General features: G+C 35.3%; 1 protein-coding gene across 8 annotated transcripts in view; it reads left to right on the forward strand.

Moving 5' to 3' along the window:
• Nucleotides 1–23,657, forward strand: part of ksr2 (kinase suppressor of ras 2) — a 152,406-nt gene that overhangs the window by 22,781 nt on the left and 105,968 nt on the right. For 6 of the 8 annotated variants that reach the window (XM_028458470.1, XM_028458471.1, XM_028458475.1 and 3 more), the window contains exons 4-5: nucleotides 12,639–12,674; nucleotides 17,069–17,570. In XM_028458470.1, the coding sequence (XP_028314271.1) occupies nucleotides 12,639–12,674; nucleotides 17,069–17,570 (538 nt within the window). The remainder of the gene's footprint in view (nucleotides 1–12,638; nucleotides 12,675–17,068; nucleotides 17,571–23,657) is intronic. The other 2 variants (XM_028458476.1, XM_028458474.1) reach the window with 1 other exon arrangement.

The following is a 23,657-nucleotide window of genomic DNA, read 5'->3' on the forward strand; positions in this document are numbered from 1 at the left end:
ATGTCCTCTCAGACAGAAGACTTCACTGGATCATTAAGTAAATTAGCTTAATGAATTCATTTTTAGACCAATGTGTCTTCTACAAAACACTACTTTGTTAATAAAGTGTAACATTTAAAGAAGCTTAACTTCACTGTAGACTTTGAGACAAATGTTGCCTTAAGAAGAAGTTGTGTAGTGTCTGTTGTGCAGCTGTCGCTCCTTTAGAAAAATGAAGTCTGCAGCTTTGGTGCCTTTTGTGCTCGTGTGTGTGTGTGTGTGTGTGTGTGTGTGTGTTTTTTGTACTGTTGTGTGGCTTCCCCCCTCGTCTCCTTTTTGTTGTAGCATGGCTGTGATTTGGTTTGGAGGCAGACACCAAACATCCAGGCGTTTCCAGTCAGCCGTGCCTTAGTCCAGCTGGGTCCGCGAGGGTGGGGGGGGGGTCTCTAGAGAGTGTTCTCACTTCATACGGTCTATGAAATGAACAGTTTCCATAGCATATTCTAAAAGAGTGAAATGAAGGTGAATAAATAGATAAAGAAACCTGGAAATAATCAAACAGGTATACTTTTGATCAAATTATCAATTTTTTTTGTATATTTCGTATTGTATCGCAATGTTGTGAAAAAGCCCAACCAGGCACTAGAGTTGAGAATTAGCATTAGCTATAGTCTCCATATACATCACATCAGCTGCAAGCATGTGCTATGTTTGACTGCATTGTCCCTGTCCAATAAATATATAGATAATTAAAGGCAATTTTTATTTTTATGATTCCAATATCTAATTCAAAATGTAATTTCTGTATTTCAGTCATGTAATTTACATATTTTAAGAGTTCTAGTTATGCCAGTTATTATTTTGCATCCCGGTTTGCAGTTTAGGCACAATTATTAATTATTGTGATGTTCCATGGCAAATCCAGGAACAAGGCAACCTGACACAAATCCAGATAAAGCATAAAAACAGCATTTTTCTTTAAAAATATGCTAGTTGAAGTCATGAAGAAACCCATCAATGCTTTAAAATCAATGGTTCCAAACTTTTTTCCCTCCCTTTGATCAGTTGTACCCTCTCTTCATATCATCAAACTTAAAATGATAAGTTATTTTAAAAAAACAGACAAAAAAAATCCAACTTTAATGTGATCACTTAGTAAATACTGTCTCCTTTGTGAATATAGCAAAGTTGTAATGAATGAATTAAACAAAAACAATTGCAAAACAAACCTGAAAAAAAACTACCTTAACTCATTCACTGCCAGCCATTTTCAGAGCAGCCAACCCCATATTGCCAGGTGTTTTAGATGATTTTCACTGATTTTTCAAGACCCACAGAATATTTTGGACTATGACAATCTGAATTCTAAAACCAAATTCTGAAAGATTAGACACTACTTTCATCAGAAAAAAAATATTTAGTTTCTAGCTGGTTTCGTTCTTCCGTAATCAGCAGTTGAATAGAGGCAAGTTTCACACAAATTGCCAGTTTGTGACAAAAAGCTGAGAAAAACGGCTTTTTCTGAAAAAATCTATTAGTGACTTTGAAGCTATTAAATTTTTTTGCTTTAGTGACACCTCAACATTGGTTTCCTTCTATAAAACTACAAAACAACACTGAGACCGGACTTTTGATGGCAACATTATTATTTTTTTGCTATCTCAGTCAGAATTTAATGGATTTCTTACTGTATTTTGGTCTTCCTCCAAGTCTCTCCCCCCGTCAGTTTCCCCACACGCAACCTCCTCCTCCTCCCGGACATGCCGAGTCTCACCGCTTGCCTTGTTTTTTGATCGTTTTATCTCACCATGGCGACACTCTCAATAGTCCACTTACTTCCACACAGGCTCTGGTCAAGTGTGCACTACTGGGAACTTCAGCATCAACTCTCGTAGCGTCATTTTCTGTCTTGTAAACCCCTTTCCTCTCCCTCTGAGCTCTGCTTATCACGGTTGATCTGTCATCCAAAGGTGCGCTGCTGCCACCTACATGTCACCAGTTGGTCACTACATCATTGTACAAGTTAGATATTCACGGGAGAGCTTCGTCACACTGTCTCCTAGCAACCCCAGTGAGAAAGTGACCAAGTAGAATATCAACATGTGCTAATTTGATTCATAAAAATCGCAGAAACACATTTCATGCCGACATTTCAGAGATTTTTGTAGACCTGCCATTGTGCTAGTGACACAACTTCCTGTGAACTTCAAAACAAGAGCCCTATTTACAAAAGTGTTCAAAAACTCATGGAAGACAAGAAGAGATGCTTTTGTTTTGAAAATTGAATGTTTTGATTTTTAGCTTGAAGCCAGTTTCAAGACGATTTTACATTCCACTTGCAATGCATCATGGGGCGGTTGATTATGACTAGTGTGCCCACCGTGCATACTTAAACAATGTCCCGATATACTGTACATCTGGGTATTTCTAGCGTACTCAATCCTTCCATATAATCTAATGTGAACGCACTACATACTTATGTCCCTATATAGTAACTTTTTCGCTTCAGCTAATTCTTCTACGGGACTCCAAATCCCACAATGCAATGGCACCTGAGACCATTTGACAACAAACCAGTTGTTATTGGTGGCGTCAATAACAAACTTTCGAGGGGCAATTTCAAGCTTCGATATTTGTTTGTGAGCAAATCCCTGTCAGAGGATTTATGTTAATAAGAAAATGTGGAATTTAAAGCATCTTCAAACTTTGTCTCATTACTGTCTCCAGCTCGTATCGTGATGGATTCACATGTCACACTTGACCCCAGAGGCCATCAGCTGAACCACAATGAGGCTGATAATCACACTTATTACACAACCAATGTTTGGTCACATGATTAAAGTTAACAACAAGCTGCCATTCCCATCCATTCCCTTCTTCCACTCGTCCTCTCTAACTGTCTCCTGTACCGCTCTCTACGGTTCCCTAAAGATGCTGTTTATCTACTAATGGAATCTTTATCATGGGTGAAGTTGCCAAATTTGAGCAATTGGTACAAACACGGTGCACAAACAGAGGCCCCGTCAGCCTAGAACAGGGATGGGCAACTGGTATCGCAGCGGGGCCACAAAAATGTGATTGTCTGATCCGAGGGCCACATTATCAACGTTCATGCCAGTATTAAGAATAATGACACAGAAAAAAACAAAGGGTTTTTTTGTTGTTTGTTGTATTTTTGTGTAGCTTTTTTTGAGTTTGTAGTCATTCAGTCATTTGTTTTTGGAGTAATTTTGTGTATTTATCTGTCATTTTGGGAATTTCTGCTGGTATTTTATGTATTTTAAGAGTCATTATTTGTGTTTTTGTTATATTTTACTTGTGTGTTATGGTTGCATTTTTGTTTGAGTTTTTTCAGTATTTATTGTGTGTTTCTTTAGTGTCATTTTGTACTGTATATGTGTCATTGTTTTGGTGGATGTTTTGTGTGTTTGATATTCTTTTGTGTATTATGAGTCTTTTTCGTGTGTTTTTGGAATCTTCTGTGCATTTTGTTGTCGTTTTGTGTATTTTTGTTCATTATGTGTTTTTCTTATTTTTATTTCTTGTGTTATGTTTGCATTTAGTGAATCTGTGCCTTTTTGGAGTTTTTCAGTATTTATTGTCTTGTATGCAATTGTGTTAGCATTGTGTGTTTCTTTAGTGTCATTTTGGACATGTGTCATTGTTTTGTGAGTTTAGGTGAATGTTTTGTGTGTCTAATATTCTTTTTTGTGTATTTTGTGGAATATTTTGTGTTTTTGTTGTTGCTTTGTGTATTTTTGTTGACATTCTGTGCATTTTGCCATTGTTTTGTGTGTTTTTGGAGTAATTTTGTTTATTTATCTGTCATTTTGGGAATTTTTGCTGGCATTTTGTGTATTTGTTATTTTTTTCTTGTGTGTTATGTTTGCATTTTGTTTATTGTCAATCTGTGCCTTTTTGGAGTTTGTCAGTATTTATTGCGTTGTATGCAATTATGTTAACATTGTGTGTTTCTTTCATGTCATTTTGTATATGTGTCATTGTTTTATGAGTTTAGGTGGATTTTTTGTGTCTCTAATATCCTTTAGTGTGTATTATGAGTGTTTTTTGTGTATTTTTGGAATAATTTTTTGTTTTTGTTGTTGTTTTATGTATTTTTGGAGTAATTTTGTGTATTATGTTGGGCTTCATATTACTTCCAATTACTTGAATTATAATTTTTGGTGGTTTTGTCTTGAGGGCTGCACAGAATTAGGCCGAGGGCCGCATGAGCAGAAAATGTTGTGGTGTTTCAAATGGCTAATCAGCTTGAAAACATTTATCACTTAAGTTTCACACAAGAAGCTGATATTTGTTCCACTAATATGTAGGTTGTTGTGAAAGAACGTACTGTATATAATCAAGCTTCATGAATGAAAGCAGGTTTTATTCTTTTATGTGGGAATTGGCAGACATGAACATACATACATACATACATGTTACAATGTTGGCAGTTTGTATGTGATACAGCTTTGGGGGAAATGGGAAGCAGCATAAATGGTGGATGTGTTTGGCTCTGTGGATGTAATGGGGGGAGGAAGGAAACTAATGCAAGTTAATAGAATTTTTTTTTTTTCTCTAAAGGCTCTTGGGATTGCGGTCCATAAGCTGCAATGAGGATGACTCATACGATTCAGAGGCAGCCGGTCGGACCTTTGCGCTGCTACATAGACGTATTATATGCAGCACGCTAATAGTTTAAACCCATGCCTGTTCACAAGTCTTCACTTCCTCCTCTGGTGCTCACAACAGCTGGACAGCGAGTTCTAATGGCAGACATGGGCAACTTGGTCTAATTTTTATGTGGCCCCCAAAGTAAACGTACAAAATGACAGAAAAATACACCAAACAAAAGCGAGAATACATTTCTAAAAAATACAAAGAATGACAACATTGCAGGAAAATACAGTAAAAGACAAGAAAAAAAAACATAGAATACTCCAAAAACACTCAAAACTACTACCAAAATGAATAAAACTACAACAGTAACACACAAAATTACTCCCAACAGAACAACACGACAACAAAAATACACAAAATTACAAAAAAAATACACAATGACTTAAAAAATGTACAAAGTTTCTGTAACTTTGTACATTTTTTAAAGTCATTTTGTGTATTTTTTACAACAAAAAGACAAGAAAAAACACTATATTCCAAAAACACTGAAACTGCTATGAAAATGAACAAAACTACTAGAGTGATACACAAAATTACTCCAAATAACTCAAAACAACAACAAAAATACACAAAATCACTCAAAAAATGTACAAAATTACAGAAAATGACAACAAAAGTACACAAAAAGATTAACACAAAAAATTGCTCCACAAACCCACAGTACTAACAAACAAGCAAAAACAACAACAGAAATATACAAAAATTACTCCAAAATATGCAAAATGACAACACAAATACACAAAAACTTAATTGTACTTTAGTACAATTTCAATCAAGTAACATTACTTCTATTTAAGTAGGAGATAAAAGTACTCTTTACACCTCTGGTTACTACATGTAAACATGGGGGCCATATAAATTGTCCCACAGGAGAAAGTAAGAAAGACAGAAAAGACATGAAATTCCACAATATTTGCAATATTTCTCGTAATTAAATAGAAATTGGTCACAACATCTAGAAAATTTAAAGTGAAGACCCTGTTGGGACTGACATTCATCACTTATTGCTTGGATATGGTCGCTTTCTTATATATTGTGTATTTTACGTATACATAGAAGTGTAAACTAGGGCAAAATAATGTTTAAATTACTTGTTTTCCCACATAAAATCTGTGGCCCACTTGAGATCAAACTGCTCCGTATTTGGCCCCTGAACTAAAATGAGTTTGACACCCCTGCCTTAAAGCAAGGCAGGGCAAATTTATTTGTATAGGCAAATCAATGTGCTTTATATGATCAAAAAGTGCGACAGAAAAAAAATCAATGAGAACATTTAAAATGATGAGGGATTCCATAGTGATGCAGGTGATAACCTGGAGATCCAATGTGAGGAACCAGGGGAGAAGAATAGTATGAAAAGAAATAATTGACACCAACAGGAGGTGAAGGAAAAAAAAAACCTGTCCATACGTTAATCAAATACAGCAGGGATGAAAAACCATATACGAAGCATTGAGCGACCCCTGCCCGGCGCCGGTCTTCCTGAGCCCCCCCTCGGTGCTCCATATTGGCTGTTGTTTAATTAGCGTACAGTTTAACTTTGTTCCCTACTGGTGACGTGTCAACTTTGTCCATCAGGCCTCGTCTCAGAAGTCGAGATGAAAAAGAGGACTCTGCGTCTATTGAGCGCAGCCACTGCCCTGTTTATGGTGACGGACCGGCTCCATTCCTACTGGCATTTCACTGCCATTTAGCCTAAAGACCAACCACACGGAGGGGTAATTAGTGATATGGAGCTTTTTTTTTTTCCCTTAGGATTTAATAAGGGTGTTTCAGTTTGCTGTTAGCATTAATTGCTGCAGAGGTGGTTTAATAAGAAGCTCCACTAAGGAGGTCATATTTTCTTTGTCTGTCTGTTAGTAGTAGAGCTGGCAGTGAGTATGGATTCAAGTTTATCAAATCTCTTCATTTCGATTCACAAGGGGTCCGTTCTCTACTCAATTCCATTGGATTTTTGATTCAGTTCCTGATGTATCAGTTACAGTATCAATTTGTTTTGAATATGGAAGAGATTCTTAGAGAACTAATGCTGTACATTGTGGAAACCAACTCTAACTTATTTATTTATTTTTATTTTATTTATTCAGTTTATTTCCGACATGGTTACATTCACTTTTTTTTTTTTTTACATTTTTTGTACATGCCGAAAAAGGAGACGAGAGAAGCAGTTTGCTTATCTGGGTCCCGTCCCCTGTTTTACCATCGCACATTTACATGGGTTTACATGTCTCTCTGGTCAAACATTCTTGAGTTGTTCTGAACAGTCCTTTCTTGTGTATTCTTGTGCAGTATTAAAGATATCAATGTTTACATTGGGAATTGAGCCTACAGCACTGCATTACGTACAGTAGAAAAGACATATTAAATGATTGATTAAGGGACTTATTGATATTGGGCCTTTAGATGGAAAATTGATTTAAATAGATAAAAATGTATATGTATTTTTTTGTTTGCAGGATTACATCAAAAGTGCTCAACAGATATTTACTAAATTTTAACCAAAGATAGAGCTTACGCAATGGAAGATTACACTTAATTTTGGAGGGGATCAGGATCAGTATACTGATTCTAGATCAGTTGTTTAAAAAATGGAAAAATCCCTCTCTCTCATCATTAGCAAAATTTCAAAAACTCACATTTCAGTTCATAATTGACCGATCTTCATGAAATTTGACTCTGTTATGTCCGATTGGTTCCTTTTTTATCCCACCAAGTTTCATCTAAATTGAATCTGAATTGTGCATTATATTGTGGTTTTTCGGAAAAATGGGCATGCCTATACACTTTTTTTTTAAATTTTTACTATTGTATCATTAATAATGGGGATATAAAGTTCTTCAAAGCCTTTTAAGGCTTTTTTAAAACTAGATTAAATTGACTGATTATGGTACCATGATCAGATAACTGTGAATATCTAGAAAAAAGGATTTTTGGTGCTTGGTGGAGGTTTGAGCTCTGAGTTCTCTTGTTTTTAATGGTTCAGGTGCACTGTTTGGTTTCATGCATGGAATTTGCATGTTGGTACTCTGTCCAAAAACATGTAAGTTACTTCCAACTTAGTTGTAGAAATCTACAAATTGAGATTGTCTTTTTCCATGTTTAGGCTCTGTTACGTACTGTTTTATTCCTGTAGGCTACAGCAGAGATGGGTCGATCTGAGGGCCACATTATTAAAACTCATGTTGACATTTAGAATACCAATCTGAACCAATAGATTTTGTGAATTTTTTAAGTTATTTTGTGTATATTTGTTGTTGTTTTGTCATTTTGTGTCATTGTGTGTTTTTTTGTGGTTAGACAGAGGGACTCCTTTCCTCATCTCGAACAGTGCCAATCTTGCACTAGTCTCTATAGTAACTTACCAGTTACCATACTTACAGTTACTATAGTTACAAAATGGAACAAAAAAATAGTAAACAACAACAAAAGCAGAGATTACATTTGGCACAACTAATTTGGCCGTAGAAAGAACCATGTATTTTCTGAATAATGTACAAAAAGGCAACATTTTTAACGTATCATAATTAATAGCATCTAACGAAATTTGGGCAACATCCTGAAGAAGTAACTGTTAATGTGAATTCAAAGCAAATGGTTCAAATGTTTTTTGTAAAAAGTTACTTGGTAATATTGGGTTTCTGTATGAGTAAACCTCTGTCATCCATTAATTTGCCCCAGGTGCGTTATCAAAGTAACTCCCAATGGGAAGCATCTTGTCTGATTTACCTGGTTACACCGACAAGGCACCGCAGTCTCTGTTTTTATTTATATTCTATTGGGAGAATGTTGTTCTTGGTTGGCTTTCTCTGATATATGACATTATGAGGAAAGAGAATTTTTACACGACAAGTCCTGCTAACACTTTGCCAAAGCAGTTGCTAAGATACTACTGCACCTTGTGAATCCACTCATTACCTAAAGCCACGTCTTTTTTTTTTTTTTGAGTGAAATCCAAGTTCATTGCCTCTCCGGGGATATATTTGACTCCGTTCTCAGCTTGACAGGCAGTGCCAGAATCCATTTGGACACAATATTCTAATATTTGTGCCACTACGTTCATCTTAAATGATAAAATTTATTCAACACAATTTTTTTTGAACACATTTTTTAAGATGGAACAAGATGTTGTGACTGAAGTTCGAATTTTGAATTTGAATTTTATTTTGGCAGTCTTCACATAAACAAAAAAACAGAACAAACAACTCTCAGTTATATAACTAATCAGTTACAAACCAAGGCTCTCTAGATAATATAAAAAAATAAATAAAAATAATTAGAAAACTAATGTTACTAGTTTTACAATACACATTCAATATATATTCTACACAAAGGTGTACACAGTTTATACATGCACATCAAACATATATGCATATACGACGTTCACACATTTACACACATACGTATATACACAATTTGTGCGTTCTCTGTATCCTGTATTATGTTTCAGTCTGATGGCTCTTTTTTTTTTTTTTTGAATTATGAATAAAAAAATAAAAAAATAAAAAAAAATGAATAAGTTGAGCCAATGTGACATGTGGTGTTTAGAGAGATTGATTGACAGCCTTCACCATCCTTTTCTTTCTTTGTGTCTCAGCTCTCTCTAAGGCCCGCCTTTTCTTTCTGCCTCTTGACATGCGTTTAAAGGGCTGTGTTTGGGTGAGACGTGGGTTCAGAGTCGCACTGAGGGCAAACCTCGGGAACCTTTGGCATCGACGGCTCGACTTTAAAGACAGCCGTCAATTTGATCAGCTCAGAGAAATCCATTCTTTTTTGAACGTAGCTCGTCCTTCTGGAGCAACAGTCGATGAGAAAAATGACTAGAAGTCCCTCATGATGTCACAAGATTTTACATTTTGATCTTTTGGCAGAACAATGTTATGTTCGGGGGAATCCGTAACGTTATGCGTCATGAGGCTGAACAACCAAAGAAACCTGGTAAATAAAGAAAAGGTTTCCCTGTTTTCACAGCAGTGAAAATCTCAAAGCACGACACTACAGCTGCTTAAACTTAACTGTACTTTTGATATTAAAAATATATTTAAAATAAAATTGAGTTTTTTTCAAAAAAGACTGAAGTTAAAGATGGATTGATGAATGGATGGAAGGATAGTGGGGGTGGGAACCTCTGGGCACCTCACGATACAATACGCGATACAAAGCTCACGATAACGATAGCGATTATCAATATATTGGTCAGAAATCAATATACGATAATCTGACATAACAAGAAAAAAAAAGATAAAATGCACATTTTAGTGAAAAAGCAGAAAAGGTTTTGAAAAAAAAATTAAATAAAATGTAAAAAAAAAATTGATACTTGATAATAATTGATAATCGATCGTGCGAAAAAATATCGCGACATATCACCGTATCGAGATATCGTCCCACTCCTACTTTGGAGCATTGCATGATTGCATTTTTAAGGTTAAATAGATCAAAATTAATACAAAGTCCTCCAATTTTCTTTATTATGACATAGTATTAAATTAAATTAAATAGAAATTGGTTACAAAATCTAGTAAATTTAAAGTGAAGATGCTGTTGGGACTGACATTTATCACTTATTGTATTTGAAGTGCAGACTAGGACACAATAATTTAAAGATCTCTCGTTTCCTGCATAAAATCTGTGGCCAACTTGACATCAAACTGCTCCATATTTGGCCCCTGAGTTTGACACCCCTGCTCTAACACAATCCATTGTTTTTCTAAAAAGTGGACCAAATATATATATATATATATACAGTATATAGTTCATACCTGCACATTTTAGTGAAAAGTCAGAAAAGGTTTTGAAAATAATACAATAAATCTTAAATAGAAAATAAATAAAATATATATATATATATTATTTTTAAAATCGATATTTAGCGCAAGCATATCGATAATCGATCGTGCGTTAAAATATTGCGATCTATTGCTGCATCGAGATATTGTCACACTCCTAATAATTACAGCTGTTCAATACTCAAATTCTTCTTAAAAGGAAACACAGACAAATCTGGGCTGCTAAATGTAAAAATAGAATACATTATCTAATAAGAACTTAACGGCATGTATACAAGAAGGTCCAATAAGGTACAAATAAGGCCTGTGATGTTCTGGTTAGTTTTTGGCTTTAACTGGTAAAGTATGAGTTTGTTTTTGACTTTGTTTCTAGATGCTGTTTGCTTTGCTTCTGATCTAGTTTAGTTTGGTTCATTGTAATCTGTTATTTTGACTCAGCCTGTGATTTGTGACGTGAAACATACTGTAACCAGTCAAGAAACGAGCTGACTGAGAAACACGTAATGCTGCGTTCAAGGCAACTCGCCATTTCTTAGTTGAAAGTTCCGATCTCCAAGTTCAACCAAGTTCATCTCAAACATGGCTTACCTCTCTATTGTTTGGAGCTCTGGCTTTATGTGGCGTCCCGAGTCTTTGAACGCAGCATAAGATCCCGTTGTTAGATCTCATTTGATCACGTGAGATTTGTGGTTTGGAGACAAATTGGTAGCGGGACACAGTCGTTATTTGTGTGGTGTGCTGAGATTGTCAGAGCTCACCTGGTCTGTCTCTGTCCTTGTATGTCAGTCAGTTGCACTGTTATTATCCCCCGCCACAAAGTGTGGAAGGAGGATATACTGTAGGTCTGCCCATCCGTCTGAGTTAAAGGTGACAGCTTTTCTCAGAAACTATTTAAGATAGAATAACCACATTTGGTGTGTGGTGTCAGGGTATCAATACCTTGATCGAGTTCGAAAATGAGAAACGCAATTATTTTTTACGGAGTTATTACCCTTGTTGTTTTTCTGTCGGGGTATGTTGATGACTGTCTTCTTGTTTGGTCCATATAAAAAAGGTACGCATAACAATAAATTAATGTTTGGGTGGGGGGTTGCTAAACATAAGCTCAGGCTTCTGCCCGTTTTCCCTTGGTCTTGGTCAGTATGAAATGCTTATGCTCTGACACCATGTTTTCATTTATCTACTCCTCTACAAGCTCCACTACTTCCCATTTTGGTTCTTTATATAAATGTATGTTTTTAATGCCGTAATACTTTGAATTGCACTTTAATTATCTCTTAGCACATTCTTCTCCCACAGTGTAAAAACTTGCATCAATGGTCATTTTAAGAGTAATGTGTGCGTCTGGGATTTTAGCTAGTTATCCTTTGACTGTCTACCTTGTGTTCTTCATATTAATGTAGAATAGTCTCTAGTATCGTTGTCAGGAGCAGTAGGTATAAAGTATCTCTGCGTTATTATTATTAATACACAAATCCCAACACTTTTGTTGATATTTCAATCATGACGGCTTTCCCCTTCAAGGAAATCTGATTTCATATATTATTGTACACGATGTAAACAGTGACGATTTCTGTTTTTAACAAGCTGTTTTCCTTTGTCTCATAAGTACTTAACACTACCTCTGGCAAAAAAAAAAAAAAAAAACTTGCAACGTCTCAACCTCCTACACTTACACGACTAAAAAAAGAATTCAAACCTCAAATTTTCCATTTATTATGTTTCCTGTGTTGTTGTTTTTTGCTTCTTTTCACAGCTCTTTGATTCTGGAAGCCCTCGTCTCCATTTCACCGTTACAGAATAGCAAAAGCTGCTGGCGCATCCCCACTACGTTTTTGCAATTCAGCGGGGACATTTTACAGCATACATTTCCCCTGATTTATTTTATGTTGGTTGGGTTTTTATTGTGTCTGAAGTTTGTTATTTGTGCCTTGAGTACTTTGGAGGCAACCCGTTGGGAAGGAAAATAATGACACTCCAGAATCAAAGAGAAGAGTAAGAAGAAAGCCTTTGGATGAATTCAACCTTTTTAGTATTTTCCATTCTTGATGTGCTTTCTTATACAGTGTGATGGCCATGCATATCTACAAAAAAACCAGACAACCCAAAAAGTTGCAAACTATTTGATGCCTGTGTTTCCTTTTTTGAATATATATCATTAAACAAATTCTTTCTTTTGTTTTCTTTTTGAAGAACAACTTGAGGAGGATAAATTGCACAGTAACGGAGGTAAAGTATTTTCGCCCGAGCTCCAAAAACTCATGTCAGCTGCTTGCTATCAACTTTTTTTTTTACTCATTTACCTGAAAGTGTACTTTGAGAAGAACTGAGCTTTACATCATGACTCATGCAGCTTTGCTCTTTCATATTTCTGCAATCTCCTTCATTTATCACATGCAAGCTCTGAATCACAATTAAATATGCTTTGTGCTTCCATTACCTTCACGTTAGACAGGCCAAATCACTTAATACATTTTAAAATGAATAATTAAGAATCAACTAAAGAATGTCTGAATTTGTGCACTTTAGAGCTGCAACTAACGATTGTTTTCATAATCGATTAATTGGTCAATAAATTAATCTATTAATCAGATTTTTTTCAAAACACAGTTTATCTATAAAGCACATTTAAACCCTGCTTAAGCTGATCAAACTGAAATAAAGGCGTCTCTCACACAGTTGTGGCGCGCGCACACTCAAACACACAATCACTCATGCTCCCGCACACACAAACACTGCGCACACACAAAAATTTGTGGTGCGCGCGCACACAAACACTCTGCCCGCGCAAACACAAAAACTAGTGGTGCTCGCACATACAAACACTCTGCCTGCGCGCACACAAACACTCTGCAAGCACAAAAACTTGTGGTGGACGGACACACAAACACTCATGATATGCGCACATACAAACACTCTGCCCGCGCGCACACAAAGCTCTGCAGGTGAAGCAAACGGCTCTGAGTCAAGGCCCGTGACATAAATCCCACGACGCAACAAATTGATTATAGTTGATTTTTATTGATTCGTTGTTGCAGCCTCAGTGCACTTCATATGCAATGTGCCGTGTTTGATAAAATAATTGTCTTGTTGATTGTAGTAATGTAATGTGTTTTGCATGCCGCTGCTAAAACAAATGCATTTTCATCACCAACTCTAATAGTTTGTATAATTTAAAAAAGTCAGAATCCTAATATAAATTTTACTTTGTGTTCAGTATATTATATATACATTATATGTAATTTTTTAATCATTTAGCTAAAAGTTTACTTACAGCAGAAGTCAGTTTTACATCATGACTCATGCAGCTTTTGTCACCGTTTGGTGGTGTGGACCCAAATGCTCAGAGAGAGAGGGAGGCAGAGTGCAGGCGTATTGTTCTTGGATCCAGTCCATGTTTAATTCAAAAAATTCAACAAAAAACCAGAATTATAAAAGGACAAAGGAGTAGCGGGAAAACTGGGAGCAGGAGGCGAAACGCAGCAACACACGAGGAGGATGACGATGAACAAGGATCCAGCAATCACTCTGCGTTCAAGCTCTAAGCTAAATAGTAACGAAGCTTGATTAAGAAGGGCCACACCTGAGTGCAAAACTAATCAGTCACAACCCAAACACACAGACATCACTGGGAGGAGGAGCCACGAGCAGGAAACCCTGGAAACACAAAGGCCGTTTCTCAATGTCTCTGTGTACTCGTGTGTACTCGTGGACTCGTGAAACGTCATCACGCGCATCCCAAGTCCTGTTCCAATTCAAACAGGACTTGGGACTTGGATCAGCAAGTTCGCTGTAAATCTTGCCACGCCCATTTTACCAAGCATGCATCAGAGGAGACTTGTGCGTACTCCGTCAGCCATATTTCCCAGCATGCACTTCAAACAAGCACATGATTTCAAAGATGACGACAGAGGAGGATAAGCCGCACGTGTAAGTTACAAAAAATACATTGACCAGCATATTGAACATAATAATAATAATGATATTAATGCATTCGCTTAGGAGTTTAATTTCATACCTGATTTGGTGCAGATTTGGTGCAGATTTCAGGACAGAATTTTGTTTCTCTTTAAAAATGTAATATCTTAAACATAATTATTGAGAATTAAAAAAACCTTATTCAAAATGGAGAATTACTTTTATATTATTTTTTATTATCATTATTATCAATAATATCATTCTCGTTGTTTGTGCGCCTAAAGTATTCCCAAAATCTATCCCTGAATTATTTATTTATTTGTTTTTTAGCTTATTTTTATTATGATTTCTTGATTAACAATTATGAATTTAATACCTTAAGTAAGAATTCAAATCCCTTAATTTGATATAAAATATTTTTTTTTATTATTGTTATACATAAAATGTTCATAAAATGTGTTCAGAATTTTTTATTGATCACCAAATGTTTTATTGGTTTACCAAATAATTAATATTTACAACAATGACATCTACTCAATGATACATATTTTCTTTGATGTCTACAGTGGAGCGCACATACTCTACGCAACAATGTCAGGAAGTTTGCTTTGTCCCAAAACGACGAGTATGTGAAGTCCGCCCTTGTGCACTCCGCAAGTCCGTTCTTCAAGTCTGCTCCCGCGAGTCCGTACCCAGGAGTTCACAAGTACGAAGTATGCATACTTAGAATTGAGAAAAGGCCAAAGACGAGTTAACACATGAGGCCAGACTCCAAAAACAGTATAAACTAAGACTCAGAAAAACCAAAAGAGATCCACGAGGGCTTCACACAAACAAAAACTAAACACAAGCTGACTGCTTTGCTTTTTCATATTTCTGCTATTTCCTTTATTTCTCACATGCAAACTCTGCGTTTAAACATGTTTCATGCTTTGAATACCTTCACGTTAGACAAGCTGAATCATTCAATGAATGCATTAGCTTGTTTTAAATGTCTGCCTTCAGCCAGGTTTAGCTCTTCTGTTGTAATTAAGAATTGTTATGAGTAGAAGAATGAAAGTAAATGTGTTTTTGTGTTTTAAATATGCATTTTGTCTTTTGTTCTGAGATTGGATTTGACTTTTTTCTTTTGTACTTTAAACACAAGTGCCTACAAATCAACTATGTTACTAATATAGTGGTTCTCAAAGTTTTTACTGAGGTAATTTTTTACTTTGAACAAAAGTGAACTTTCAAGCAGCACCTGCGCCCATTGCCCCACAAATTGGGACCAAATAACGTAACGTGCAATCTGTGCCGAAAAGCTCAAGAAAATCAAAAAGGAAATTCAATGCACGTATGAAATAAATGAACAGGAAACAAGTAACATCATGTTTCATATGCAAGTAACATATTTCATGAGTAGATAATACAAAAATAATTAAACTAATCACAAAACAAATGGAAAAGTACAGTAGTCAAAAATCCATTGTTTTCAAGCTTTAGAAACCCAAAAAGGTAAAACATTTTTAAGTCAACTATTAAAGGTTTGTTTATTGTTCCACTTTATGTGAAGTACATGCCAAAGTAAATCATTACTTTTTTGCCCTTTAGTTCCATGTAGGGCTACACAATTAATCAAATTTTAATCGTGATTACGATTTTTGTTGCCACGATTAAATTAACCTTATTGTCTGCAATATTTATGTTTAAAATAGGGGTTCTGTACTCTGTAATAGTGTATCTATTCAGTTAGGCTTTGTTACATTTTAAATTATTGGGTACATTTTATTTTATTATATATTTTTTAGTATAATTGTAATTTAAAGCTTCATTTTGCACTGTAAACTGTACATGTATTGTTTGTTTAAAAGTAACATAGCTTTTTTTTCCTAACATGATACATACTTGTGATTATAATCATGATTACAATATTGAAAAAAATAATTGTGATTATTATTTTAGCCATAATCGGTCAGCCCTATAGTTCAATGTTACATTTTGTTCCTGCTTGCATATTTATTGCAGTCTAATAATTTAATTTAAAAGTTTGAGAAGCACTGCACTAATAATAATAATAATAATTACAATTGTCATTTAAAAAGTCTTTGACAATTTTTATGGAATTTTCATGGCAATTACAATTATAATTTAACGCTAAACTTGGGAGCTATGTTACAGTTCTCTGTACAGTTCTACACATATGTAGTTAACAGTTATTTAAATATGTTTTATACTAACCTTACCATTAAAAAAATAAAAATAAAATAAAAAATAAAATAAATGAAATCTAGGGTAAACTGACACAAAAAAGGCTCGGATGCCCACACCAAAAATATTAAAACATATATTTTCATTGATTTGGAAGCATAACAAGGCAATCAATAGATAGGAAATAAATTAGATATTTGATTTTAGTGTATTTTACAGCTAATTTAATATAATAAATGCTAACAGAAAGCTAACACAAGAGGAAGGTTAACTTTCATTAGGTTATTTATTATAGGCTCGGTTATTGTGATTAATTGTAATTAAACTTTAGTAATTGAGAAAGTAACTGTAATTGATGTTCTGAGGATAAAAAAAACAATTGTAATTTAATTTTAATTGGAAAAAATGCTGCACATGTAATCATAATTTAATTGTAACTGAACATATAATTAACCCCCACCCTGATGCTGTGTCCTGATCAGGGTTATTGTTGACCATGTACCATCTTCCAACAGGGAGCCAGGCTAAACAGGACTGGTCCATCCAGTGGCCCACCTCTGAATCTGGGAAGGAAAACACTCCAGTGTGCCAGCCAGAGGCCAGTCAGTGGATTCGGTTCCAGCTCTCCCAAAGCCCAAAAGTCCAGTCCAAGTACAACCAGCACATGTGCCACAGCCCCCAGGCCCTGGCCCCCCCTTTCTACACCGATCGACTGACCGTTGACAGCCCCGCCACCGGCCTGTTCCCTTCTCTAGACTTTGGCCATCGTTCCCTGCCCCCGTCACCCCGCCAGAGACATTTTGGCCACACACCCCCTCGGACTCCCTTAGTGGTCAACACCATGACCCCACCTGGCACTCCACCGATGCGGCGAAGGAACAAGGTGAAGGCCCCCGGAACGCCACCTCCACCAAGCCGTAAGCTCATCCATCTGCTGCCGGGATTCACCGCTCTGCACCGCAGCAAATCCCATGAGTTCCAGTTGGGAAACCGTTTGGAAGACACGCAGACGCCAAAGTAAGTGTTTACGATGAACAGCCATGGTCGCCTTGGATTAGTTACATAAAGAAACTGAAACTGTTAGTTAGAGCCAAATATGTAACAATGACCCAAAATGTAACAATGACCCAAAATGTAACAAAACAAAAATGCAATAAAACCCAAAATGTAATATGTAATGTTAGAAAAGACTTGATCAAGTTAGAACAATAGTCAGCAACAGTAGGTATGAGAAAAACTGACCCATTTGTTATTAACCAATTGGTTGCATATATTTTATCTACAGTATTCTACAATCGAATAAAATAAGTGAATTATCGGAGTGCTTATATCGGAGATTTTAGATGCAGTCCGATAAATTTTGATATTCGTTTTCTGGCTGATATCGGACCGATTTCCGATATGAATATCGGATCGGGACACCTCTAGTTCCCAGTGATCCTTAAAAAGTCTTAAGCATTAAATTCATGAATCTAAAAGTAAGGCCTTAATTGTCATTAAAATGTCTTGAATCAATGTTTCAAAAGTCTTGATTTGTAACGCATAATAAGTATGATTTTATGGTTATTGACATGCGGTTATTAAAAGAGATATTGTTTGTGTTTAATTATTTTTTTGGGATTGTGTGCAAAATAAATAAATAAAATAAAGTGATATACAGTATATACTGTATATATACAGTTAGAAAAGAAAAAAACTTACCAAAAATGTCAAGGTTCTCCAAAAGGATTCACCGCTAATTATATATATATATATATATAAACACACACATATATATTTATGCAAACACATTTGTGTTTGATACTACACTCTACATTGAAGCAATTACCCCTTTAATCCATAAATGATTGACTCACTCTATGATGTAATAGAATTATTACACTATTAGGGGAAAGTATTTTGCCCCATAAAGTAATAACGAACAAAAAGTTTTTACGCTTTAGGCTCAGCATTTTGTTACATTATTGACCAGTTATTACATTTCGGGTTTCATTACCATTTTTATATAACAAATTGGGTCCTTGTTACATATCGTGCTCTCCAAATATTGTCCCGAACTGTGTTAATTAAGATAAACCATTAAAGCCTTTGGAGGGTTGACGATCAACCACATTATGGATGAGAAGAAACGAGACAATGTGAGAAGCTGTTTGTTTGGATTCAGGCTGTGTGCTTCTTCTTATTGCACAGATTTGTTCTGAGTCGTGATTATCCTGTTTCATGAACTGTCTTTAAGACAAAAACAACGAGTTAGCAAAGAGTCAGTAAATATGTGCAGATGGCTTCCCTCAAGCGAACATTTAGGGACGGCCCCTGTCCGACTCTCTTTTTTTTTTTTGTCCTAAATTGTAATTTAATATGACCCAAAGCATCTTGTTAAGAATAATACATCATGGCCTTGTGTTTTTCTTTCAGCAGCTATTTTTAAATGTCTTTTTAAAATGTTTTTCAAACAAACCCCAATGAGATTAATACCATGAATGACTCCACTGCTAATAAAGCACCAGTCGCCCGTCTGTGATGACATGGGTGCTTCAGGCTAACTATTCCACCCTGTGTCTGGTGCTATGTTGATCAGATTTGGTCTTGAACAGGATCCACCATCGCTAATCAGGAACCAGAGTCTGCCTTTGTGAAAGATACGGTCATTTTGATAATACCATTACATGGCAGTGGCAGTGCCCTATCACTGCTACACTTTGTAAGTGAGTATTTGGGAGTCGTCTTCTACCCTTTTACAGCGGCCATCTGGCTTAGACTTGTGTGTCTGCTTGCATTCGCACTCATTGCTTAACTGGTGACTATCTACACAGGCAGGACTGGATCATAGCGGCAGTGAATCGGCTGAAACGGCATTAGAGAATTGATTACCGGTCCCTGAGCGCTGATAGACTGCAGGCTGTGAGTTGAGCCTCTCTAATCAGGGACCTGCGTGTGCCTGGAAATGTCGCCACTCGTTTTTTTTTTTTTGTTTCTTTTTTTTAACACAGGACATATCTGCTGGCTTTCCTGGTAGTGAAGTGAAGCACCTCCTGAAATGCCTCCTTAATGGCTTAGTGGTGATTTGTGCTGCCAAAACAGCAGGTTGGTTTTTACTAGGGTGACTTTGTTTTTATTTCTAAAAAAAGAAGACACTTGGGCTGACCTCGGCATACTCAAAGTACTCAACATATTCTTGAATCTATTGCAAAATACAATATATGGTGCCGAGGAAACCCAGACAAGACGTGAAAAGAGGACATGTCGGGTAAAACCGGACGTATGGTCCCCCTAGTTTTACAGTTTTGCCGTGAAGGTCCTGTTGGTACCGTTTGGGAGCTTTGGCCTAAATTCCAAATTGTATTAACTTTTCTAATCTTTTTTTTGTTTGTTATGACGCAGATACGCATATAATAACTGAGAGCTCGGGAGTGAATAAAAAGCTCCCTATAGACGCTCATTTTCTCGTGCTTTATTGCCTGGCACTGTGGCCATAACACAATAATCAGGGAACACCCTCTGACCCCCAATCCACATTTTCCTTCCTTTATCTTAATGAGATATGAGCTAATACCTAAATATTATCTAAATATGAAATTTTGGCACCTACAGGTTGTTTTAATTTCTGTAAACTGACATTAACATGCTTATAGCTTGGAAAACCTTCCTAACCCAGAAATATGTTTTTAAAAAAGGCAATAAAAGCAGATTATAGTATAATGAGATTGCAAATCTACACCTCATATTCCATGTCCCATTCCGTACTTTATTCCAATCCCATTTCACTATGACTGTTGTATTTGTCTTTTTATTTATTTAGACAATTAAAAGAAAAAAAAAATACAAATGAATATACTTTTAGGTAATTCCATAATAACCAGTTATTACATTTTGGGTTTTATTGCATTTTTTTTTACATTTTATTTTTATTTGGAACTTTCAAAGAAAGAAAGAAAAAAACCAAGAGAACGGAAATTATATAAAAATATAAAATAAAAAAATACAAATGAAAATACTTTTAGGTAATGCCATAATAACAAGTTATTACATTTTCGGTTTCATTGCATTTTTTTTTAACAACAATTTGGGTCTTGTTACATTTTGGGTTGTTGTTTACAAATTAGATTTAAAGAACACACTTAATAAATATGAACAAATTATAATTGATAATCGATTCAATAATGATTTGCACACTTCTTAGACACTTTGCCATGTTTGAAAAAATAAATGTCTTGTTAATTTTAGTGACGAAATAAACATGAATTCACAGTGTTATGTCTGAAGCAGTCATGTTATGACCCATTGATCTATTGGCAGAGTAATAAAGTCATAATATGCACACACAAGGAGTGAGGAATACTGTATTTGATGGGTTGTTTTTTATTTGTCGTACCAGGGCCTCTTGGTATTGAAAGGCTGGTTGTTTCCCTTTTAGCAGCAGAGCTAAGGATCCCAAGAAAAATGTGTTAAATATTCTTAATTGTTGATGCATTATTATCTTCTTTATTATTTTCATAAGTTGTGTTTCCATTACAGATTTAAGCAAAATGAAAGCAATATTTCTAAATAATGACAAAGTATAATTGTACTTTGAACACTCCTTATAACACTCTGCATTCCTTTGTTGTTTGCTGTATAATGTGGTAGTAATCATTTTTAGTATAATGCTCATCTGTTTACATGTACCGCACCATGATTTCTCAGAGAAAAGTGGTCATGTGACCAGGTACATCACGTTCTGTGGCGTTTTATTGCGTCAAAAGTGTTACCATAATGCATTTGTGATGTATTTCAACATGGAGATGTCTGAAAAACCTCCTCATGAAAGCGTAAAAACCTTAGCGATATTTGAGTGTTTTCAAAATGTAGGTGTTATTTAGATTTTGCGCATTTCCAAGGGAAATGGAACCCAGCTATAGTCTAAGAAACAATGAAGGCTTATTATTTTCCATTGTTTGTTCATGTGAGGTAAGAAAAATAAAAAAAATAAATCACCCGTAAGTGTTTTGACAAATGAACACATTTGTAGATGAAATCAGTGACGTTTCCTGATGTAGTTTTAATTAAGTGTTGCTAAGATTATATATTTTTATTTTTATTTTCCTTAACAAGCTTTCTTAATTTAAACCAGTTGCAATTTTTTTTTTTTTTTTGGTCTGTTTGACCTGTTTTTTATGCTGCTAATTAAATTATACGGTAAACAAAATATATTAGCCTTTTAATAAGATACAATTAATTAATAAACACACAAAAATAAAGTACATTTATTTGTTCCCCATGTTTACATATGTCTTGACAATTTATCTTTTTTGTGACAAATGTTTAGTAATATTTGTAGGTACCAGCAGACCCCCACCATCATCCGTACAGAAGATGAACCAATGACATCCATATAACCTCGATAAGACCTTTCATCAATATATTGCAGACTACCCTTTTCCATAATGTATAAAAAATTACAATAATTTCACAACCTCTGATCTCTAAAGGTACTTTATATCAAAAAATATCTTATTTTGGTTTCATCTTTGTCGTAATTCCTGTGAAGCTAATCAATCACTCACACTTTATGTTTCCATGATGAAATAAAGCAAAATGATATGTAACATTAACCTTTTTGGATGCACGCTGCCCTTTATGATGACATTTGTTCAGATTTTATTACGTGTATGGGCAGGTTAATAGGTACTTACTTTAGTTAAACAGCATTTAACAAATGTTTTTTTCAATTGCTACATAGAGGACGTATTGTAGTACCAACCTAACGTTGGTTGCACTAAACCAGAGGTGGGCAACAGGAGGGCCACAAAAAATGGGTTTGTTTAATGGAAGGGCCACATTATCAACATTCATGTCAGCATTTAGAATAATGACCAATCTGAGCATTAACACAAGAAAGAACAATATAGTAATTTTGTGTGTTTTTCTGTCATTCTGTGTCTGTTTGTTGTTGTCTTGCTTGTTATGAGGCATTTATGCATTTCTGTAGTCCTGTTGTGTGTTTTTGTGGAGTCATATTGTGTATTTCTGTTGTCCTTTTGCTTGTTTGTTAGTATTGTGGGTTTGCAGAGTAATTTTCCTGTACTTTTTTTTTTGTTGTTGTTTTGTGTACTTCTGGTGTCATCTTCTGTAATTTGTAGTTTTTTGGTGTATTTTTGTTGTAGTTTTGTGTTATATCGAGTAATTTTGTGTATTACTGTTCTCTTTTTTGGTAATTTTTGTAGTATATTTCCTGTAATGTTGTGATTCTTTGTATTTCTTCTGGGCCGCATTAACTTAGACGGAGGGCCGCATATGGCCCCCGAGCCGCCACTTGCCCATGGCTGCACTAAACCAATGTTTCTCAAATGGAGGTACGTGTAAGTGTAAAATTAACAAATAAAGCGTCAGTTTTGGTTAGGGATGTCCTCGTGCAACTTTTTCATTTTCGTTTTGATACCGATATTGTAGCCTTGCATATCGGCCGATACCGATATTGATCCGATATCAGCATGAATCATACATACTGCTATTATTTCTTTTTTTTTTTAATAAAAAAAATGATTATTAGTTATTTAGTAGTGTGGAATGGTAGAAAAGGCTTGATCAAGTGAAGTTACTCAAACAGAGAACAATAGTCAGCAACATTAGGTATGAGAATAACTGACCCATTTATTATTAACCAATTGGTTACATACATTTTAACTTTCAACATAATAGTTACAGTATTCTACGATTGAATAAAATAAACAAAAAATTAATTGACAAAAAAAAAAAAAATCAGAAATTTGAATCCGATATTCGTTTTCAGGCTGATATCGAACCAATATCGGAATCGGGAACCCCTAGTTTTGGTCCCACCCTAGGCGTGAGATGACTAGTGGAAATGATAAAAACTACTGAAATAAATCTATTCAAATCATTGTATATATGTATCTGAGCTCAAACATGATCAAAAACTCATTGTAGGAACCACTGCTCTATTGTTTTTTTTTACAAAGTGAGATGATTTAAAATGTGTGCTATCACTCATTCATTCCATCATTGTGCTCTATAGTTGTTTTTAAATAGTTTTCTAAGCAAAATGGTGAAGTCGGACAAAGAGGGTACTTGGATTCCGAAATAAGAGAAAGGGGTACTTGAGGA

Source organism: Gouania willdenowi, chromosome 9 (assembly GCF_900634775.1).
Source record: "Gouania willdenowi chromosome 9, fGouWil2.1, whole genome shotgun sequence".
NCBI classification, from domain to species: Eukaryota; Metazoa; Chordata; class Actinopteri; order Blenniiformes; family Gobiesocidae; genus Gouania; species Gouania willdenowi.